At 44.2% G+C, this 20,000-nt stretch overlaps 1 protein-coding gene across 1 annotated transcript in view; it reads right to left on the minus strand.

Annotated features, from left to right (window-relative positions):
• The window catches only part of LOC308379686 (multidrug resistance-associated protein 1-like), a gene marked incomplete at both ends in the record, with an annotated part of 33,842 nt that overhangs the window by 9,995 nt on the left and 3,847 nt on the right, over positions 1-20,000 (minus strand). Inside the window, 16 exons of the mRNA XM_080856925.1 lie at positions 93-269; positions 1,019-1,145; positions 1,347-1,416; positions 2,102-2,189; positions 2,527-2,673; positions 3,019-3,222; positions 6,995-7,087; positions 7,408-7,569; positions 8,178-8,355; positions 10,105-10,311; positions 10,716-10,847; positions 11,413-11,474; positions 12,334-12,459; positions 16,364-16,501; positions 17,557-17,682; positions 18,685-18,861. Coding sequence (XP_080713051.1) covers positions 93-269; positions 1,019-1,145; positions 1,347-1,416; positions 2,102-2,189; positions 2,527-2,673; positions 3,019-3,222; positions 6,995-7,087; positions 7,408-7,569; positions 8,178-8,355; positions 10,105-10,311; positions 10,716-10,847; positions 11,413-11,474; positions 12,334-12,459; positions 16,364-16,501; positions 17,557-17,682; positions 18,685-18,861 — 2,214 coding nt within the window. The remainder of the gene's footprint in view (positions 1-92; positions 270-1,018; positions 1,146-1,346; positions 1,417-2,101; positions 2,190-2,526; positions 2,674-3,018; positions 3,223-6,994; positions 7,088-7,407; positions 7,570-8,177; positions 8,356-10,104; positions 10,312-10,715; positions 10,848-11,412; positions 11,475-12,333; positions 12,460-16,363; positions 16,502-17,556; positions 17,683-18,684; positions 18,862-20,000) is intronic.

Here is a 20,000-nt window from a genome sequence, read left to right on the forward strand (position 1 = left end):
TTTATTTCACGTGTTAATCGTAACTATGTGTGCTAAGCGGCCATTTTGGCTCTAGTTGATGCTGATCAGACTACAGTAGGGTGGTCCTATACCTTCTCTCCAATCTCAGTGGCATCTCTAGCAGGCAGGATCTCCAGGTCGGGTAGGAGGGCGCAGGCCTCCACCACTCTATGGTACCACATGTCCTTCTTCTCCTGGCCGAATATGATGTTGTCTCGCAGGGTGGCGTTCTGGATCCAGGCTTGCTGGGGCACGTAGGCCACTGAGCCCTGAGGAAAGATGGGAAAGAGTTTTTAATTAGGGCAGGTTTTAGTGTACACCTCATGCAGGGTCAGTGTGAAGCAGCCACAGCCAGACGACCCAGGTTATTTTGAGGAAAGAACATATTGGACCCTCAGCCAAGGGACGGGGCATAGTAGCTTGCATAACAGACTCTGTATTTTATGGATAGATTTGAGTGTAACAGTGTAAAGTGCTTTGAAGTGTACGTGAAGTGTAAAGTACTTTTAAGTGCCAGGTTCTTTGAAGTGTACATGATGTGTAAAGTACTTTGAAGTGTACATGAAGTGTAAGGTACTTTGAAGGGTACGTGAAGTGTAAAGCAATTTAAGTGTGATGTGCATCTTTCATGGGTTTGACTGATGTAAACTTTACATCACTGTGACTTTCCTGTGATGGTTAGTCTGTGAGTTTTCTTAACAGTGACTATTGATTGGCATGTACCTTAACAGTGACTATTGATTGGCATGTACCTTAACAGTGACTATAACTCCTATTGATTGGCAGTTACCTTAACAGTGACTATAACTCCTATTGACTGGCATGTACCTTAACCGTGACTCTAACTCCTATTGATTGGCATGTACCTCAACAGTGACTATAACTCCTATTGATTGGCAGTTACCTTAACAGTGACTATATCTCCTATTGATTGGCAGTTACCTTAACAGTGACTATAACTCCTATTGATTGGCAGTTACCTTAACAGTGACTATAACTCCTACTGATTGGCATGTACCTTAACGGTGACGTGACCGCTCCTCCTCTCCGTCTCGCCCAGCATGGCCGACAGCAAGGATGACTTTCCGCTACCCACGTGACCCACCACTGCCACCAGCGAGCCACGCGGCACCCGCACATTTATCCTGCAAGACATTGTCACAAGTAAGTCACCAATGTTAACCACCAATCTCACGTAAGAACTGTTTGCAGCTGGCCCACAGCTAGGTAACTGATCAACGACAACATGTCTACCGACGGCTGGTTGGGTTGCTAACTAACTACATGAGGCCATGAAACGTCAGCGGGATGGAATGTTCACAAAGGGTTTTGCGTTTCCGTCTTACCTCCTGAGGCATGGAGGGGTGTCTTTGGACCAGCTGAATGTGCCATTCTCTATGACCACGCCGTCACCATCTGGGGATAAAACAGAGAAGTGAGAAAGTCTGGAACAGAAAGTTTTGAGGCTACAAACAGTACGCACGTCATGAGAAATGAAGTAATTTCCCCTTTATTCAAAGTAGCTGCGTGATACATTAACAATTTGGTGTGGCGGAAAACTTCAGAGGCAGAAACAGAGAATTCTGTTTGGCTAATTTCAGAGTCCTGCTCGGCTTTAATAATAATTTCGGTTTACTGCACAACTGGTGGGAGGGTAGAAATGTCAGCTCTACGTAAGAAGATTATTTTTATGATACCGTAGCCTTTCAATTTCGAAAATCCCTTTTCCTGTTTCATAATTAGATGATGGGCTGGGGTGAAGTCATGTAACTGTAAATATCAGCCAGCGCCTACACCCACACAATACCGACTCAACCCCAGTGCCCAGAGCCTGCTTTATTAGCCTCAATTACATGTCATTCACAGCCTTTAAAATGTCACTTCAGGACAACCATGATCAGAAAGTATATATATTTTATTGAAAATACTGAAATATCATGACTGCAGATTTATGGCAGATTTTTTGTTTATTATTCCGGGTTGGTCTTTTGAGTCCATGCCAGTTATATGTTTATTACTTTAATTAGAAAGTGAGATATTTAAAGAAATGGTATTGCATGCATATTAAATATGGGCTGTAAATGTGTAATGCTTGCCATACCAGGACTGAAGGGTGCTTTCTCTACACTGTCTGGTTTCAGCTCGTCCTGACAGAGAAATTTCCCCAACCGTTTCAGTGACACAATCGCCTAGGCCAAACAAACAAACAAACAAACAAACAAACAAACATCATCATCATATTTCTTCATCATACTGAAAAAACTCAGATTTCATGCAATATCTTGCCTGGAATTGCGATCATAAACTCAACCATGTATTGCTGGTCCAAGTGGCCATTACAATATTAAATCATGTCTTTCAGCAGCTTAGATGCAGGGGCGTAATTATTCTGTTAAGCATGTCAAGGCTTTCACTAACAAAACCAACTGAAGGGTGATTGGAATGCTGGAGACTTTTCTCGGGACTGTCACTGTAATTTGATGGCCATTTTGGGTGTGTGGTCACCAATGCTTTGATTGACAGTACCTGCATGATGGTGCTTATTGCAAAAGGCAGCTGGCTTAAGGGGGTCTTCAGAATGTTGATCAGCGCCATGGAAACGAAGACCTTCTGTGCATCCAGAACATTCTTCTCATCAATCAGCACGTACACTCCAAACATGGCAAAGGCGATCTGCAGGCGCAGAACAGAAAAGGCATTTAATTGAGCATCTCAAGTAAAAAAAAAATATATATATATATATATATATATATGATTCTGGTCTGTGTTCTCTCAGGCTTCCATTTTTTTCCGCCAGAAGATGGCTACGGTCAATAATCATCTCAGTGGCTTCTTACATATGTTTAGCTGGCAATATCCATGGTGACCAACTTTCATCACATGTTACTGGACAGTATACTCTCAGTCCTAGCGGGAGCCATGCTTTCTCCGCAAAACCAGATAGATAGATAGATAGATAGATGGATACTTTATTAATTGCATTATTAATTAATTAATACTTTATTAATTGCACCATACCAGGAAGGAGGAGGCGTTGAATGAGGCGAAAGAGATAGAGTACAGGATCTGGGATTTCCTCAAAGCCTTGAGCTCGGGCTCTCGGTAGCCAATCACGCGCTCCAGAAAGGCCTTCTCCCAGGCGTAGAACTTGAGGATCTTTATCCCGCTCAGGATCTCGTTCATTAGCTTGATGCGGCCGTCCATGTACTTCATCTGAACCTCCTAAAAATTGTGGAACAAACACACATACAAATATAAGATTCTTGTTTTAAATACATACACCATCAGAAATGTAAAGTGATATAATCGCTTTTAAAGCATCTTTCATTTTAAATGGCCTGAATCTAATATATGGGCCATTCTACCGAATTGGTGCAAAGTCAGGTCGGAAATATTTAGATTTTTTTTATGTTTTATTCCCAAAACTTTGTCCGTATGTATATTGTACCATATCTAAAGTACACTTATCTAGTAAAAGAACAGTCAATTTTTATATTGTATTTTCAGAATGTGTTGGAATGTTTTTCCTCTTCCAAAAATTGTCACTACCGAAACATCACATTTACTATAGTAAAAAAGTATTATTATTAACCTGCTCAGATTGTGTTTCCTTCCCTTCTCTGAAGAGTATTTTTACAAATATTTCTTGAAGGTTTTCACAATGAAATCCATAAAAATGAATTTTTTACCAAATTTTCAAGTTCAATTTATACAATTCATCAAAATCTAAGTGCAATATTTCTTTGTAAAATGCAAAATACTGATCACATTGATTCCAGAGTTGTTGATTGATGAAATTGAACATACATTAATCCAATCAGTATCATAACATTTTAGTTGATTACTCAATATACTTAATTTTTTACAAAACATCCTGTGTTTCGGTAGTGCTGCACTGTTTCGGTAGTGACATCCAGTGTTTCGGTAGTGACTGCACTGTTGGATGGATGTTAATTTCTCTCCCAAAATCTTCCAAAAGGTGCTCTGGGCCGCCCTTTAGTCCACACAACACATTTATTTAAAAAATTATCGGATTGAACTACTTACCATTTCATTTTGTCACTACTGAAATCATCAGGTCACTACCATATGTTTCGGTAGTGACTGTTTCGGTAGTGACAATTCTAGCTAATTTTAAGCATAAATAAAGAATTCTAACAAGCACACTGCATGCAAAGACATATTTGAAGAGGTGAACACACATACAAACAAAAGATTTTCCATGAAACCCAAAAAAGTTTACTTAATTGAAGAAAACATGCGTTTCGGTAGTGACAATTCTTAAGGTTACACGTCGATTTTCAGACTTTGGAACACATTTATATAAAAACTATGGGATTTAGCTACTTACCATTCAACCATGAGGGTCAGAGATGCAGTGTCACTGCATGGTCAAAAATGCAGAGTCGTGGCTAAAACACAGGCTCAGCCAATGGACTAAAACTCTTGTGTTTCGGTAGTGACATGAAAACTAGGGACATGATTTTTTGAGTATAGAAAATTGATTTAAAAATTAAACCCACAATAAATCTGAATATTCCAAGTTCTGTTTCAACCCAATCATAAAGATCTTTGAAATTAAATCATTGAAAAAAATCTCAAAAAATTGAAAAGTGTTATTTAAAGGCATTGAAATTTAGATGTCAGGGTTGGGGACAGCTACTTCCCAATAGAAAGTACCCTATAAATGATGATTTTGTATATATTTAGCTTATCACTATCTCATGTAATGCATTGGGTTTATATAGACCATAACATTTTCTAATTAAATATCTATGCCTAAATACCTAATTGTTTTGTAAATAGTTTTTATTGTTGAGGGACTGCATATTACACGAATTCGGTAGAATGGCCCATATAACTCCACATACAGCCGCGGAAAAAATTAAGAGACCACTTCAAAATTATCAGTTTCTCTGGTTTTACTATTGATTGGTATGTGTTAAAGTAAAATGTACATTTTTGTTTTATTCTATAACCTACTGGCAACATTCCTACCAAATTTCAAATAAAAATATTGTCATTTAGATCATTTATTTGCAGAAAAATGACAATTGGTCAAAATAGCAAAAAAGATGCAGTGTCTTCAGATCTCGAATAATGCAAAGAAAACATGCTCATATTCATTTTTAAACTACACAATACTAATGCTTACACTTAGGAAGAGTTCAGAAATCAATATTTGGTGGAATAACCTTGATTTAAAATCACAACGTTCATGTGTCTTGGCATGCTCTCCACCAGTCTTTCACATTGCCGTTGGGTGACTTTATGCTACTCCTGGCGCAAGAATTCAAGCAGCTCGGCTTCTTTTCATGGCTTGTGACCATCCATCTTCCTCTTGATCACATTTCAGAGGTTTTTTTATGGGATTCAGGTCTCGAAATTGGGCTGGCCATGACAGGGTCCTGATCTGGTGGTACTCCATCCACACCTTTACTGGCCTGGCTGTGTGGCATGGAGCATTGCCCTGCTGGAAAAAACATTTCTCAGAGTTGGGGAACATTGTCAGAGCTAAAGGAAGCAAGTTTTTCTTCCGGGACAACGTTGTACTTTGCCTGGCAGAGGTTTGTAAAAGACCATAAGGATTGAAAAAAGCGGACTGGAGGGTCTTCTAGTTCGTCTTCTCTGATGAGTCCAATTTTCAGCTTTGCCCAACACATGGTCGTCTGATGGTTAGACTGAGACCTGGAGAGGCCTACAAGCCAGAGAGTCTTGCACCTACTGTGAAATCGGACTCATCAGAGAAGACGAACTTAGAAGAACCTCCAGTCCGCTTTTTCAACCCTTATGGTCTTTTACAAACCTCAGCCAGGCAAAGTACAACGTTGTCCCGGAAGAAAAACTTGCTTCCTTTTGCTCTGACAATGTTCCCCAACTCTGAGAAGTGTTTTTTCCAGCAGGGCAATGCTCCATGCCACACAGCCAGGCCAGTAAAGGTGTGGATGGAGTACCACCAGATCAGTACCCTGTCATGGCCAGCCCAATTTCGAGACCTGAATCCCATAAAAAAACCTCTGAAATGTGATCAAGAGGAAGATGGATGGTCAAAAGCCATGAAAAGAAGCCGAGCTGCTTGAATTCTTGCGCCAGGAGTAGCATAAAGTCACCCAACGGCAATGTGAAAGACTGGTGGAGAGCATGCCAAGACACATGAAAGTTGTGATTTTAAATCAAGGTTATTCCACCAAATATTGATTTCTGAACTCTTCCTAAGTGTAAGCATTAGTATTGTGTAGTTTAAAAATGAATATGAGCTTGTTTTCTTTGCATTATTCGAGATCTGAAGACACTGCATCATTTTTGCTATTTTGACCAATTGTCATTTTTCTGCAAATAAATGATCTAAATGACAATATTTTTATTTGAAATTTGGTAGGAATGTTGCCAGTAGGTTATAGAATAAAACTAAAATGTACATTTTACTTTAACACATACCAATAAATAGTAAAACCAGAGAAACTGATAATTTTGAAGTGGTCTCTTAATTTTTTCCGCGGCTGTATTGTAGTGTGCATGAGAAGAATTGTTTTGCTCCAGACATGTCCAAACAGAACACAGACGTTCCAATCAAGCTGTGGTGTCGACCCAGAGGGAAACACAAAAACAATGTTTCCACAACTTGTCTGAATCAATCCCATGTTCGAATTAATATCGTCATGACAGTGGCTTCCATTTTACAAGACCGAAAGAGTCAAGTGTACGCCTGCCAAGAGTCTATTAGTTGGGCCGGGACTAAATGAAAGAATGTAGCCTTTCCTTAGGGCGGTGGGAAGCTCATTGTGGTTGTTTACCACAGGCATTAAGCAAGGGTGGCCATCAAAGCACCAGAGGGCCTACAAACAGAGCCACACGCTCACGCCACTTTCCCTCTCGCCCCGATGGGTCCCAGCTGTGGGATGGGCCCCGAGAGCTCCCAGATCCTTCTGTGTACAAACAGAACCTCCGGTCACCGAGCTACTGTTGCTGAGGTAACTGGCAGGGCGGACTGTACCTGTAATTTGCTCCGCATTTTGGCAATGAAGCCGTTAAGGGGGAAGATGAGGATCACCGTGGCGATGCCAGCCAAAGCAGATGGCCCCAGGCGCTGTTTGGAGAGAAGGTCACAGGTCATTGTTAGGTCACAAGTCATTTTGTATTATTATCACACTTGAGTCAATCATAGAGTTAAGATGTTTGACCTTTAAGAGGTTCGTTACACAGACACAAACTAGGTTGACAAAGATGAAAGAACTGAATCTAGCTTTGATATAAGTTGTAGTAGTGGTTGATGGGTGTGTTTCTACCCATTTCCCTGCATTTGTTTTCATTACATGAAATCATTTGAGGTACATTTCAATCAGTTTAAGTCATTATTGTTGTTGTTGTTGTTGTTGTTGTTGTTGTTGTTGTTGTTGTTGTTGTTACCTGCCATAGAAAGAAAAGGCATAATGCAATCTCAATGGGAGCCACCCAAACTGCATTGAAGTACACCACGAAGTCCATGAGCTTCTGTGTGTCGGCTGACACCAGGTTCACGATCTCTCCCACTGTGCATGTCCTGCGAGAGGCACTGTTGATGACCAGGCACTGGTGGGAACAGACCGAAGGTTAAGGAAGGCCCCAGACAACAGACTCAGACTGCTGCTTGTTTATGTAGATTGCTGGAGACTTAGCATGTGCACTGGTTCACTGAGTGGGCTATCAATAGGGTCTAACAGCGGGTGAAAAGAACCGCAAAGAAACAGATTTCCTCCTTATGAAATTCTAGTACTTAAACCAAATGGGTCGTGGATTTGTTTACATTCCTCAACATGACACATGGTGTGGTGGTACCAGACATTGAATTCTAAAGTACATACTGAGTGGGCTACTTAATATGTCTATTTCCAGACGCGTTTCGGCCTAAACCATCGTCAGTGTGTCGCACACTGACAATTGCTTAGGCCGAAACGCGTCTGGAAATAAACTGGTCTAAATGAAATAGCAGCGGGAAAAGCTTGAGAGTGCGTTTTTTTTCTACTCTAAGTCAACATAATTTTACTCGCACCCAAAAACGCATTTATTTTGGAAGTAGAGCGCGCCTATCCCTACTAATACTTAATATGTCTCCCACCAAATCTGCACTGCGTGGCAGGGTTGACATCAGTGGTGGTAGCATTCCAGTGGCTGCTGATTTCACGGAGGAGGAGACTTACCTTTCTGTAAACGAGGCCCATGACGGCTGTCTTGACCCTCATGCCAACGGTGAAGCACGTGTACATGTACTGGTGGTTGAACAGGGACTGCATGCAGGACAGCAGGAACATGAGGAAGGCGAAGAGGTAGCCCTTCCACAGGGGCGAGTCTTCATCCCTCACAAACCCCAGGAGCAGGCTACACACACACACACACACACACACACACACACACACACACACGTCACACACACACACACACACACAAACACACACACGCACCCAAAACATACATACAGATATGCAGGCACCCAAACAAACAGACATACACACACATACACATACACACGTGCAGGCACCCAAACAGACAAACACACACACACAAGCACATACACACGTGCAGGCACCCAAACACACACACACACACACACACACACATCGACCAAAGAAAACAGATTTGGAACCATTACCTACTGCCATGTCACAGACATTTCCACCCTACCCTGGAGTCAAGAGACTGCGAGGTCAGCAGCCACCCCACTAGCCTCAAATTGCCCTGGCAACAACCGGCCGTGGAAACCTTGGTTCCCACAGTGGCGGTTCTTTAACTTTAACGCAGGGCCGTCATCTACACCCACCAGGAAGCCCATAAAAACACGCCCTCGTGCCACCTTCATCTAGCCCTGTCACTGGCTCTCGTGCCACTGCCTTTGCAGCAGCGGTGGGGTGCTCGGAGGACCTGCGGTTCCCAGAATACCCAGTCTGGCTTAAACCGGTGTTGTGACGGGGCCGAGAGCGTTTTGTGTGTGTGTGGGGAGGGTGGAAACCACGGCTCTGCTGGTGGTTGGGCAGCCGCTTGGGACTGATAGGGCAGCGTGACAGCCTCGACCGTCTCGCTGCGCTTGCTCTTGGCCGGTGCCCGTCTTATTGCAGCCGCTGCTTGGGGCGGACTCTGCCTTCAGACCAGTTTAGAGACGGATTGGCCGCTGTGGTTCTGACGGGCCGCAGGGTTATGGGTTCTGACGGGCCGCTGTGAGACTGTGGGCAAGCGCTGTCTGGGGCTTTATCTCTCCATCTCTCCATCTCTCCATCTTTCCTTCTCTCTCTTTTGACCTCCTCGGTTTCTCTTGCCCAATCACATATTTCCTTGACTGACTTTCCCTTATCTCTCAATATTACATCCAGATGTTTCTTTCTGTCTTCATGTGTCTCTTTCCTTCAGTTTCTTCCTACTTTGTATCCTACTCATTTATCCCACCTCTCTTTCTCTTGGTTTTCTCCTTCACTCTCTCCACCGTCCCCTCTCTCTTTCTCTATGTCTTTTGCTCATCCTTCCTTCCTCCCCACCATAGTGTTTCTCTTTGTCTGTCTGCCTTTTGAGCAAGGTATAATTAACAGAGGGAATGTGTGGCTTCACCACATTGAGCCCAACTGTTTTTCCTGTCTCTTCTGGGGGCAGCACAAAGGGGGGGCTTACACTGACCTTGGGGTGGGCAAAGAGGGTCATCCCTTTTACAGAGACTTCTGTAAGGTTTTCTGAGAATCTAGGCCCAAATTTGAAACCAGCAGTGAGGTGAGGGGAATGCTGTATTTTGTTTCTGCTTTGTGTTTTAGTGCTTTGCATAATAAACTCTGTTCAGAAACAGCTTTGTATAAGTCTATGGTCTTATTATCCAACATGAAGGCTTTAAGCATTTAGCATATAAGCAAAAGCATTTTGTACTCTTTAACTCCAGATCAATTTATTTCCTGTTAGTATGCTAAAAAACAAATAAGGTTCCATACATGAATTAATCAAAATCTTCTAAAGCCAGGACTTCTTATCTTATTTGCCTGAATGATGATAACTGAATTTACATAATTAATTAAACATTTATAAACATTAATTCAATTTGTTTTTACCACAGTGATGTATATGACCATGATATTAGCAGACACTCATGCTTACCTCAGGACCTGTGGAATGGAGAACATGAATGCGTCATGGATAACCAGGCAGAGAGTTCCGGACAGGAAGCATGGCCCAAAGTTCCGAGCCAGCATGCGTAGCAGGCAGAAGCCCGAGCTCTGTTCCTTCCGGAGCTTTCTTAGGAGCTGCGTCTGCTCGGTGAGTTTGTAGCCCAGGGCCCGGGCGGCGTTCAGAGACCTCTCCTCTCTGTGTGTACACACACACACACACACACACACACACACACACACACACACCAACACACACACACACACACACACATACACACACAAACACACGCACACACACACACATAGGTCAGTGATGCAAACCAGACTCGACTGCTGCTGTTCTGTTTGGGTTTTGTAACCCGTGGTTGCAATTATTTGATCTCTAAAGCTACTTTAGGCAACCATCATATGTGTCCAAATACAGTGACTTGTCTATTTGAGGACTTAGCCACAACTGCCCCAATGGAATCATGCAAAAGGATGGTAATGAAATACACAGAGCCAGTGAGGCAATACTGTCATCTGAGGAGGGTGGACAGGATGGGACTGTAATAGCACGTTAGTGGAGATGGTCAGTGGGCATTATGGCGTGTGTCTTACTGTTGCTGCTTGGCACACTGCTTTGCCCACTCTTTCTCCAGATCGGCGATGATCGTGTCTGACGTGTCCCTCTCCCGGAGTGACCACAGGTCCTCGGCTTTCAGCGGCGAACGGTAGCCCTTCACGACCAGCCTGTGTGAAATATGGATGATTTAACGGCCATGTTTGACTGTTCTCTCCTCTCTGTTGTTGAGATGCTCGGTAGTGCTGCACCTATTCACATTCACTGACTGGTTGCCATGGTGCTTGCTCTAAGGGGGTTCAGGCACTGTGCTCTGTAAAGCACCTTGAGACTATTTTATTGTGTTGGCGCTAAAGAAATTAAATTGAATTGAATTGTTGGATGTTTGTTTTTATGAGTGGATGGATGGATGGATGGATGGATGGATGGGTGGATGGATTGATGGATGGATGGATGGATGGATGGATGGGTGGATAGATGGAGGGATGGATGGGTGGGTGGATGGATGGATGGATGGATGGATGGATAGATGGATGGATGGATGGATGCATGGACGGATGGATAGATGGATGGATGGAGGGATGGATGGAGAGATGGATGAATGGATGGATGGATGGATGGATGCATTAGCTGGGTTATTGGCATGTTGACTGTCTCAACTGAACATAAACAGTTTCTCATGCAAACGTACCCACAGGTCCACCAGAACATGAACAGTTTCTCATGCACACGTACCCACAGTACCACCAGAACAGTGTTCGTGACAAGAAAGAGGCGTCTTCTTCTGGGCAGGGATTCTGTTGGAGGCAAACCCAAACTTATACATAAATTATAAAAAGAGCTTTATACTCATGATGAAAAAGACATATTCATCAACCGCATGTATTATAAAAAGAGCTTTTTACTCTTGAACAAAAAGACATAGTGAAATAAATTTGGAGAGGCAGTAAAGATATCTAGAGTTGCTATAAACCCACAATAAACCCAGACGTCTCTCGAGGTTGGGGTCACTGATAGGTCGGCAGGAGTAGCTCAAGGTGCATAAACCTGTATCGCTTTTATGGTTGAGTGATGGATGATCCCCATTAAGATTCCCATGTGTCTGAACAGTGTATGCCCATTAAGATTCCCATGCGTCTGAACAATGTATGCCCATTAAGAGACCCATGTGTCTTAACAGTGTATGCCCATTAAAGGCACCCAGTGCAACTTTCGAGGCTTAAAAATAAACATTCAATTTCTAGTCTTTTTTACACATAGTAAGTTTCAATAACTCCATACCATTACATACCGACATTCAAGCAGCAAAGATGAGACGTCGTTGTGTGGTGAGAACTGATAGAAAATCGATAACAACAACAATTGCCGCCATTTTCTTTATTTTTTGTAACCTACAATAAATAAAGCAGGCTTCCAGTCAATGGAAAAAATGGCTTCTCCCCACCCGCGATTGTTGTTGTTTACGATTTTCTATCAGTTCTCACCACACAACGACGTCTCATCTTTGCTCCTTGAATGTCGATATGTAATGGTATGGAGTTACTGAAACTTACTACGTGTAAAAAAGACTAGAAATTGAATGTTTATTTTTCATTGAATGTTTACATAAAGTTGCACTGGGTGCCTTTAAGAGACCCATGTGTCTGAACAGTGTACCTTGACAAAAATTGGCTTGTTGGTCAGTGGGCGGCTGTCAGCAAAACAGCTCAGGATCATCTGGGCCAGTTGCAGGGAAAAATAGACGAAGAAAGCCACGAAGCGCATGGCATCAGATGAGAATCCCTGCAATACACACGTACACACACACGAACACACACACACACACACACGAACACACACACACACACGCCCACAAAAATAGTTGTTCATGGGCACATTTAAGAATATGGTAGTAAATGAGATGATTTGATTTGCGTAAGGTTTTACTTTACATGCTGAAGCAGCAGGATGCTCATAGGTTTACCGCAAACTCATTAAGATTCAAGTAATAATGCACATTCCAAGTCAAGCAGGTCTTTAATGCACCAGTAAAAAAAGTATCCATTAATGATCACAAATACACCAAAAATCTGCTCCACGAGAATAATGCTCCACATTTTTTCAATTTACATCTGTGGTGCATGGCAGCAGGGTAGTGGAAAACTTAAAGCAGAGGAATGTGAAGGGCAAAGACGTTAGAGATAAAGATGAAGAGAAACAGTGAATGGAGCAGGGAAGAGAAGATGGAGAGAGCAAGAGTAGTGGAGAGAAAGAGAAGACGGGCCGTGACAGGAGGATGGATAACGAGAGCGAGAGCGAGAATGAGCGAGTGAGCGAGCGTGAGAAGTAATGTTAACAAAACAGAGAATCCCAAGGAAAATAGGAGTCACTCAAACCAACCCATGGGATTTCCCATGTGCCCAAAGGAGCGGTCCCTGAGGGCAATGACTCTCTGAGGTTGGCTCATATTTCCTGCTCCACCATATGTGTGTATTCCCATATGTGTGTTTTCCCTGCTTCCTGCTCTACCATATCTGTCCATGGCTCTTCCGTCCGCTCCTGGAGGCGCCCGGGCTGAGGCCCATCGGACGTGAGCCTGGCACACCGGGGCCCCGGCCGCAGCCTCCCTCCAGCCCCCAGACCGGTACAGGGCGGAGGCCCTGGGCAGGGAGTTCACCGGTCCGCGGTGGCTTTGAAGGGCTCCTCTCGAACCCGCTGCACCCCCAAAGCCGCCGGGACACCGTGTGGTGCAGGGCTGGCTGGCCCCAACCCAGGGCTAATGACTCAATACGCCACTTTATCCCCAATGAGTCTTAAATCATGGGGCGAACCGACAACAACAACAAAAAAGTACGGAAGTAAAAAAATAAAATAAAAAGCCACTAAACCACTACCACCACCTCAACACATGAATATATATTTATCTACACAGATGGATTCCGCATGGGCGAGTAATAAAAGCTTTCAGTCACGCCATCTATAAGTAGAAAAGGTCTGGTGAGCACAGAGACCAATACAAACAGAAAGGGAGCGATGCCAAGGACAGAATATTAACCACCGGAACATGTGGCTGCCTGTGGTGCTCTGGGCCAGCCTCAGTGTGTGTCTGTGGGCCTGCTAATGTGTGTGTGTGTGTATCTGCTAATGTGTGTGTGTGTGTGTGTGTGTGTGTGTGTGTGTGTGTGTGTGTGTGTGTGTGTGTGTGTGTGTGTGTGTGTGTGTGTGTGTCAGTTAGCCTGCTAATGTGTGTGTGTGTGTGTGTGTGTGTGTGTGTGTGTGTGTGTGTATCTGCGAGCGAGATCTTTGTGTGGGTTTCTGTTTGTATGCAAGTGTATGAGTGTGTAGGTGGCTATGTGCAGCTTTTTGAGAGATCATGGGTCTTTATTTCATTGACGGGGCAGTAAGTTAAGCAGTGAGCAAGGAGCAGAGTCCACCGCGCATCAACTAAAGCTGATTTAACAACTTGGCAAAAAGGGTGGGTCAGCAAAACGCTCCCACAAGCCACACAGTAGCCTTACGTCATGAGTGACATACTTTGCTCGTTGCTCGTTGCTTGTTGCTCATTGCCCGTCAATGAAATAAGGTGTGTGTGTGTGTGTGTGTGTGTGTGTGTGTGTGTGTGTGTGTGTGTGTGTGTGTATGTGTGTGTGTGTGTGTGTGTGTGTGTGTGTGTGTGTGTAAACTCACCCTTGCGTATGGGCTGGTGTTTGTTGTGTGTGTGTGTGTGAGTAAACTCACCCTTGCGTATGGGCTGGTGTTTGTGTGTGCGCGTGTGTATGTGTGTGTGTGTGTGTGTGTGTGTGTGTGTGTGTGTGTGTGTGTGTGTATGTGTGTGTGTGTGTGTGTGTGTGTGTGTGTGTATGTGCTTTTATGATCTATACATAAGTGTGTGTGTTTGTATGTATTTTGATGATGTATACATATGTGTGTGTGTGTTTTTATGATGTGTATATATCTATATATATATGTTTGTATGTTTGTGTGTATGTGTGTGTGTGTGTGTGTGTGTGTGTGTGGGTGTGTTTAATGTTGTATATAAATGTGTGTGTGTGTGTGTGTGTGTGTGAGTGTATGTGTGTGCACCATAAAGGTTTGTGTGGTTTCTTTACATGCAGGGACAGCACACATCTACCTTCTTGCATCAACCAACCCCTGTGAGTCAACCCTTCAGCACCAACTGCTGTGCGTGTGTTTTGAAGCATCACAGCACCCAGTGAACGCAGACAGGCCCGGCTGCACGTTGTGTGCGGGCCTGAGAGACAGCAATGCCCGTTGGACCAACAAAAACAGTCTGCTAGAGGAGGAAAACTCCGATGAAATATAAACACGAGTATCATTTACTTGGGCTGCCACGCTGGGTCATAGAACTCAGTTGGAGCACCGCAACGCCTGCCCCCTTTAAAACTCCCCTGTTTGGTTTCAGAGCGACAACAGAGAAAGCAAGTGAAGGGTTTTGGAGACAGTTTGGGCGTGCAACACATCAAGCCACAAAGCCTGATGGAGAGTCCACAAAACTAGCATGACATTGTTAGTGTTGGCACCACGGAGTAAGGGGCACTGAGTTTACAAAAGCCATTGAAAAGAATTTGGCTGCATATCCAGAGCGTGAAATGCAGGTCTTTGTTAGTTCAAGCAGCCAGAGTCATGACAATTTTTGGTGACAAATTTCCGCACTCCTTGGTTCGGGATGCGAGAAGGCGAAAAATGCTCCGTGATATGGGCCGAACAGTATTCTGCGTTTGTGGCGAGGACCTATCAGACACAGCCATAAAAACACACTGGTCTCTGGTCTGCGCCTGTCAAGTGCAGTCTCTACGCTCTTCACAGGCTGTGGCTGAAGATCTACAGTCACAAAAAAACAGAGTCTGACCCGGAATCCTGACTCGAGACGCAAAATAAACTAAATGTATATTTACTAAATGGTTTCCTGAGGACCCTATAGAGCGAACACGCACACTTAGTCTATGTTGACATGTGACGGATGACTGGTTGTATACTCCGCGGGGGGAGTAAATTAGGGTGCTGAGATGGTGGTGGGGCAACACACACACACACACACACACACACACACACACACACACACACACACACACACACACACACACACACACACACACACACACACACACACACACACACACACACACACACACACACACACACACACACACACACACGGGGGGAGCTGGTGGGTGGCAGTGGCATCCGCAGACTTGCGCGGCCTCCGCTCTCCACTATCTGTCTGGAAATTCACCAGAGGCCCTGACCACACCGACTCTGCCCCCAGACAAGGCCAGGCATTCAGGGGACCGCTGAGGTAAACCAACAACCGCCTACAACCCACCGGGGCGTAGGGTTAGGCAGACTCAGAGAGGGGGATGGAGAGAGAGAGAGAGAGAGAGAGAGAGAAAAGAGTGGGCGGGGGGAAGAGAGGAGCTATGAGATTAGCCACATCTGTTCTTCACTTAGGACAGGGTTTTCTCAGCAAAACAACCATCCTCCATGAAGGATCCGGACGGACAAGAGACAAGAGACAGACTTAGGCTTATGGTGTGTGGCCAGGCTGATCATGTGCATCAGCAGGATTGGTGCTTGGGGACAAGGAAGGAGGGCTTTGGTCATGCGCATCAGCATGATTGTGGCTTGGGGACAAGGGAGGAGGGCTCTGGCGGGGGCGTGACGTGACGTGACGTGACGTGGCTCTTACCTCGTCCATGATGGTCTGGATGTTGGCCCTGAGGGGGATGATGCAGCACACCACTGCCATGGTCCAGAACAGGAAGAGAAAGATGGACGAGCGACAGCCTCTCAACCGCTCCACCTGTATGATAGTAACCGCCAACACCTGAGAGAGAGAGAGAGAGAGAGAGAGAGAGAAGGACAGAGAGAGAGAGAGAGAGAGAGAGACAGACAGAGACAGACAGAGAGAAAGAACTGATTAGCTATAAATCAGATAATTTGCATCCATCTCTCTCTCTCTCTCTCTCTCTCCCTTTCTCTTTCTATATTTATCATATAACATGCAGATGATTATTCTTTGCCATCAGAAAAACAGGAAATGCCATGCATTTGCGATACTACAGTTAAAGAGTTTTGCTCTTGATGGTATTTATTGATTTTATAACGGAACGCTAAAGTTGCGCTAAAATAGCAGGAATGTGCAGGAATCTATTTTCAGGACAGTAAAAGTGAAGTTATCGGCTGGGACAGCGTCCACATAACTGCCTGTGCTGCAGCCAATGTTGACACTGGTGTCTACGGCGACCGCAGGTGAAAGGGATTTATTTATGCAGGCTGGGTGTAGGAGCTGGCAGCCAGACGATGCTCAGGCCAGGTCATGGTGCCTGAGCTGTTCACACAAACGCTCAATCTCACACATCATGAAACCTCTAGAGTCCCTTCACATTTCAACTGACCTGAGGCATCGTGATTAGACATAACAGGTTGACATACGCATTTATTTGCTTAGTTTTGCCCACAGCTCCAACCGCATTATCTAACGGTGGGGGTTCTGTGTGGGTGGGGCAGGGCTAAGACTGTAAACATCTAAGCACATTCTTCTTCTTCTTCTTCTTCTTCTTCTTCTTCTTCTTCTTCTTCTTCTTCTTCTTCTTCTTCTTCTTCTTCTTCTTCTTCTTCTTCTTCTTCTTCTTCTTCTTCTTCTTCTTCTTCTTCTTCTTCTTCTTCTTCTTCTTCTTCTTCTTCTTCTTCTTCTTCTTCTTCTTCTTCTTCTTCTTCTTCTTCTTTTTCACCATGTGAACGGCAGGAACACATAGTTTAAAACAAAAGAATCAAAACACTTTGAGTCGACCAACGCCTTGGCTTGGCTGATGATGACTCGGGCCCCTCAGGCCTTCGATTTGACACGCATGCCAAAACCGAGCGCTGGCGGAGGGTTACCATGGTGAGGCCACGGATGATGGGGCTGAGGAGGAACACCATGTGCTGATCCAGCGTCGAGCTCCTCTGAGCCAGCAGGTAGAAGACCTCCAGGAAGCCAAAGGATGCCAGACACATCCCCAGCACCTGAGAGGAAAACATACACACACAGACAGACAGGCCCAAAGTCAGACAGACAGAGAATCAGACAGACAGACAGGCAGGCAGGCAGGCAGACGGACACACAGAGAAACAGACAGGCCCAAAGTCAGACAGACAGAGAGTCAGACAGACACACACACAGACACACAGACAGGCAGGCAGACAGACGGAGAAACAGACAGACAGACAGACAGAAAAACAGACAGACAGACAGATACATAGATTGAATGAATACAGAAAAAGAGACAGACACCTCAGACACTTCCACAGACAGGCAGATGTATAATCAGCAACACAGACACACACACAGACACACAGACAGGCAGGCAGACAGACGGAGAAACAGACAGACAGACAGACAGAAAAACAGACAGACAGACAGGCAGAAAAACAGACAGACAGACAGATACATAGATTGAATGAATACAGAAAAAGAGACAGACACCTCAGACACTTCCACAGACAGGCAGATGTATAATCAGCAACCGGAGACATTCTTCACATTTCCTGCTGACACCATGCGCTAAAACAGTTTTTGCATATTGCTGCTGGAAGGCTGTTTACAGCTTTCTTTGGGCAACGACTTCCATCCTTTCCTGCATGGAACCACATGCTGATGATTTAAAATTGCTGTATGTGTTGGTGGTGTCTGCGTGTTGAGAGTATTTCTACATCTTACCCAAAAGAGTACAAGACACCACTGCATTTAAACAGTGAAGAAAAAATGTGAAAGTGAAAGTGTACGGGATATAAAAAGTACCAGTAAATATGAGATGGGATGGTGGGATGCTAATGGTTAATATAATATAACAAAAGACATTTTGACCGTTGATATTATTCTACTGGAGAAACTGGAATAAGAAAGTCTCGAAAGCACGTTTCTCTCTGCTCTGTAAATATTTACTCAAACACCACATTTTAACTCAGTAAAAAAAGTCTTTGCCCTGCGCCCAGATCGGGTTTGATTCAGGCAGTGCCCTGACTCACCATCTTGGCACAGCAGAGGCTGGATAGGGATATGCGACCATGATCCTGGAATCTCAGGAACAGGAAGTAAAAGGGAGCGCACAGCCACAAGTAAAAGCAAGGGAACCACACCAGCACAGTGTGCTGGAAACACTGGGTTAGGTCAGGGTGCGGGGTGTACCACGTCACGTTCCAGTCCTAAAAACAGCAAAATACAAACACACACGTACACACACACAAACGAACTCAGTGAACTCGGCAGTGAACTCGTTTGCAATGACATAATTTTCAGCTTGATTTGACGTCAGCCTGCTGTGGATGGTATTAGTTTCTCAGAGATGATATGTATTCTGTAACTAAACAGCCCAGATTCTCCTCACTGAGGACTGGCTCACTTCCCCATCAATACAGCTGGCATGACGAACATTAGACATCATGCGACAGGAAAAATTGAATCAGTATTCTACGCACTTTCCATGATTCTATACAGAGTAAATGCTGATACTGTGGAAAACACTTGTGTCGTCAGAATAGGAACCAAAACCCTGAGTGTGTGGTGACTTAGTCTTGCAAAACTTTACCAGAAATAATTACATCAGTTCCATAAGAGTTCAGGAGCACCTTGGGGTTTTAATATTTTGAGGTGAGCATAATGGATCAGGCTCTAACATGTTTCCAGTAAACTCCCAGAATGTTGACAACAAGAGTACAGCAAGCATTTAAGCAGCTGTCAACATGAAACCCATGAAGAATGTTCCGTCTAGGAATGACTCAGTTTCATTTATGGCTTCACGTGACAGCGCAGACTGTCTCTGGCTTTCGATTCTTGCCCAATGCTTTATCAAAAAACGAAACATCAGCAGAAGTGAACATTCTTGGGATTCTTTTTTCACTTAATGTCCAGTGTTCTGTTTCACGAAGATGAAGGACTAGGAGCATCATTTTGACTCCAACGTTAGGCTAAAACAACACACTTATGAGGATTGGGAAGCCAACACTTTACATTTACATTTAGTCATTTAGCAGACGCTTTTGTCCAAAGCGACGTACAAGGGAGAGAACAGTCAAGCTACGAGCAATAGAGAGAGGGTCACACAGCAAGCCTTGCTGCCCAATATATAATATTTGACTTTCTGATTTTTTGAAACCAATTACTGTAATATTATGTATTTCTATGGTTGTATATTGTATACAACTGCTTTGGCAATGTAAGTGACCTTGTCATGCCAATAAAGCACCTTTTGAATTGAATTTGAATTGAATAGAGACCTAATGTAACAATAAACACTATGCATCAGACATTGGAGTTGGCTCCAGAGGCCGACCGCAGAGGGTCA

Source organism: Sprattus sprattus, assembly GCF_963457725.1.
Source record: "Sprattus sprattus genome assembly, chromosome: 18".
In the NCBI taxonomy this organism is placed as follows: domain Eukaryota; kingdom Metazoa; phylum Chordata; class Actinopteri; order Clupeiformes; family Clupeidae; genus Sprattus; species Sprattus sprattus.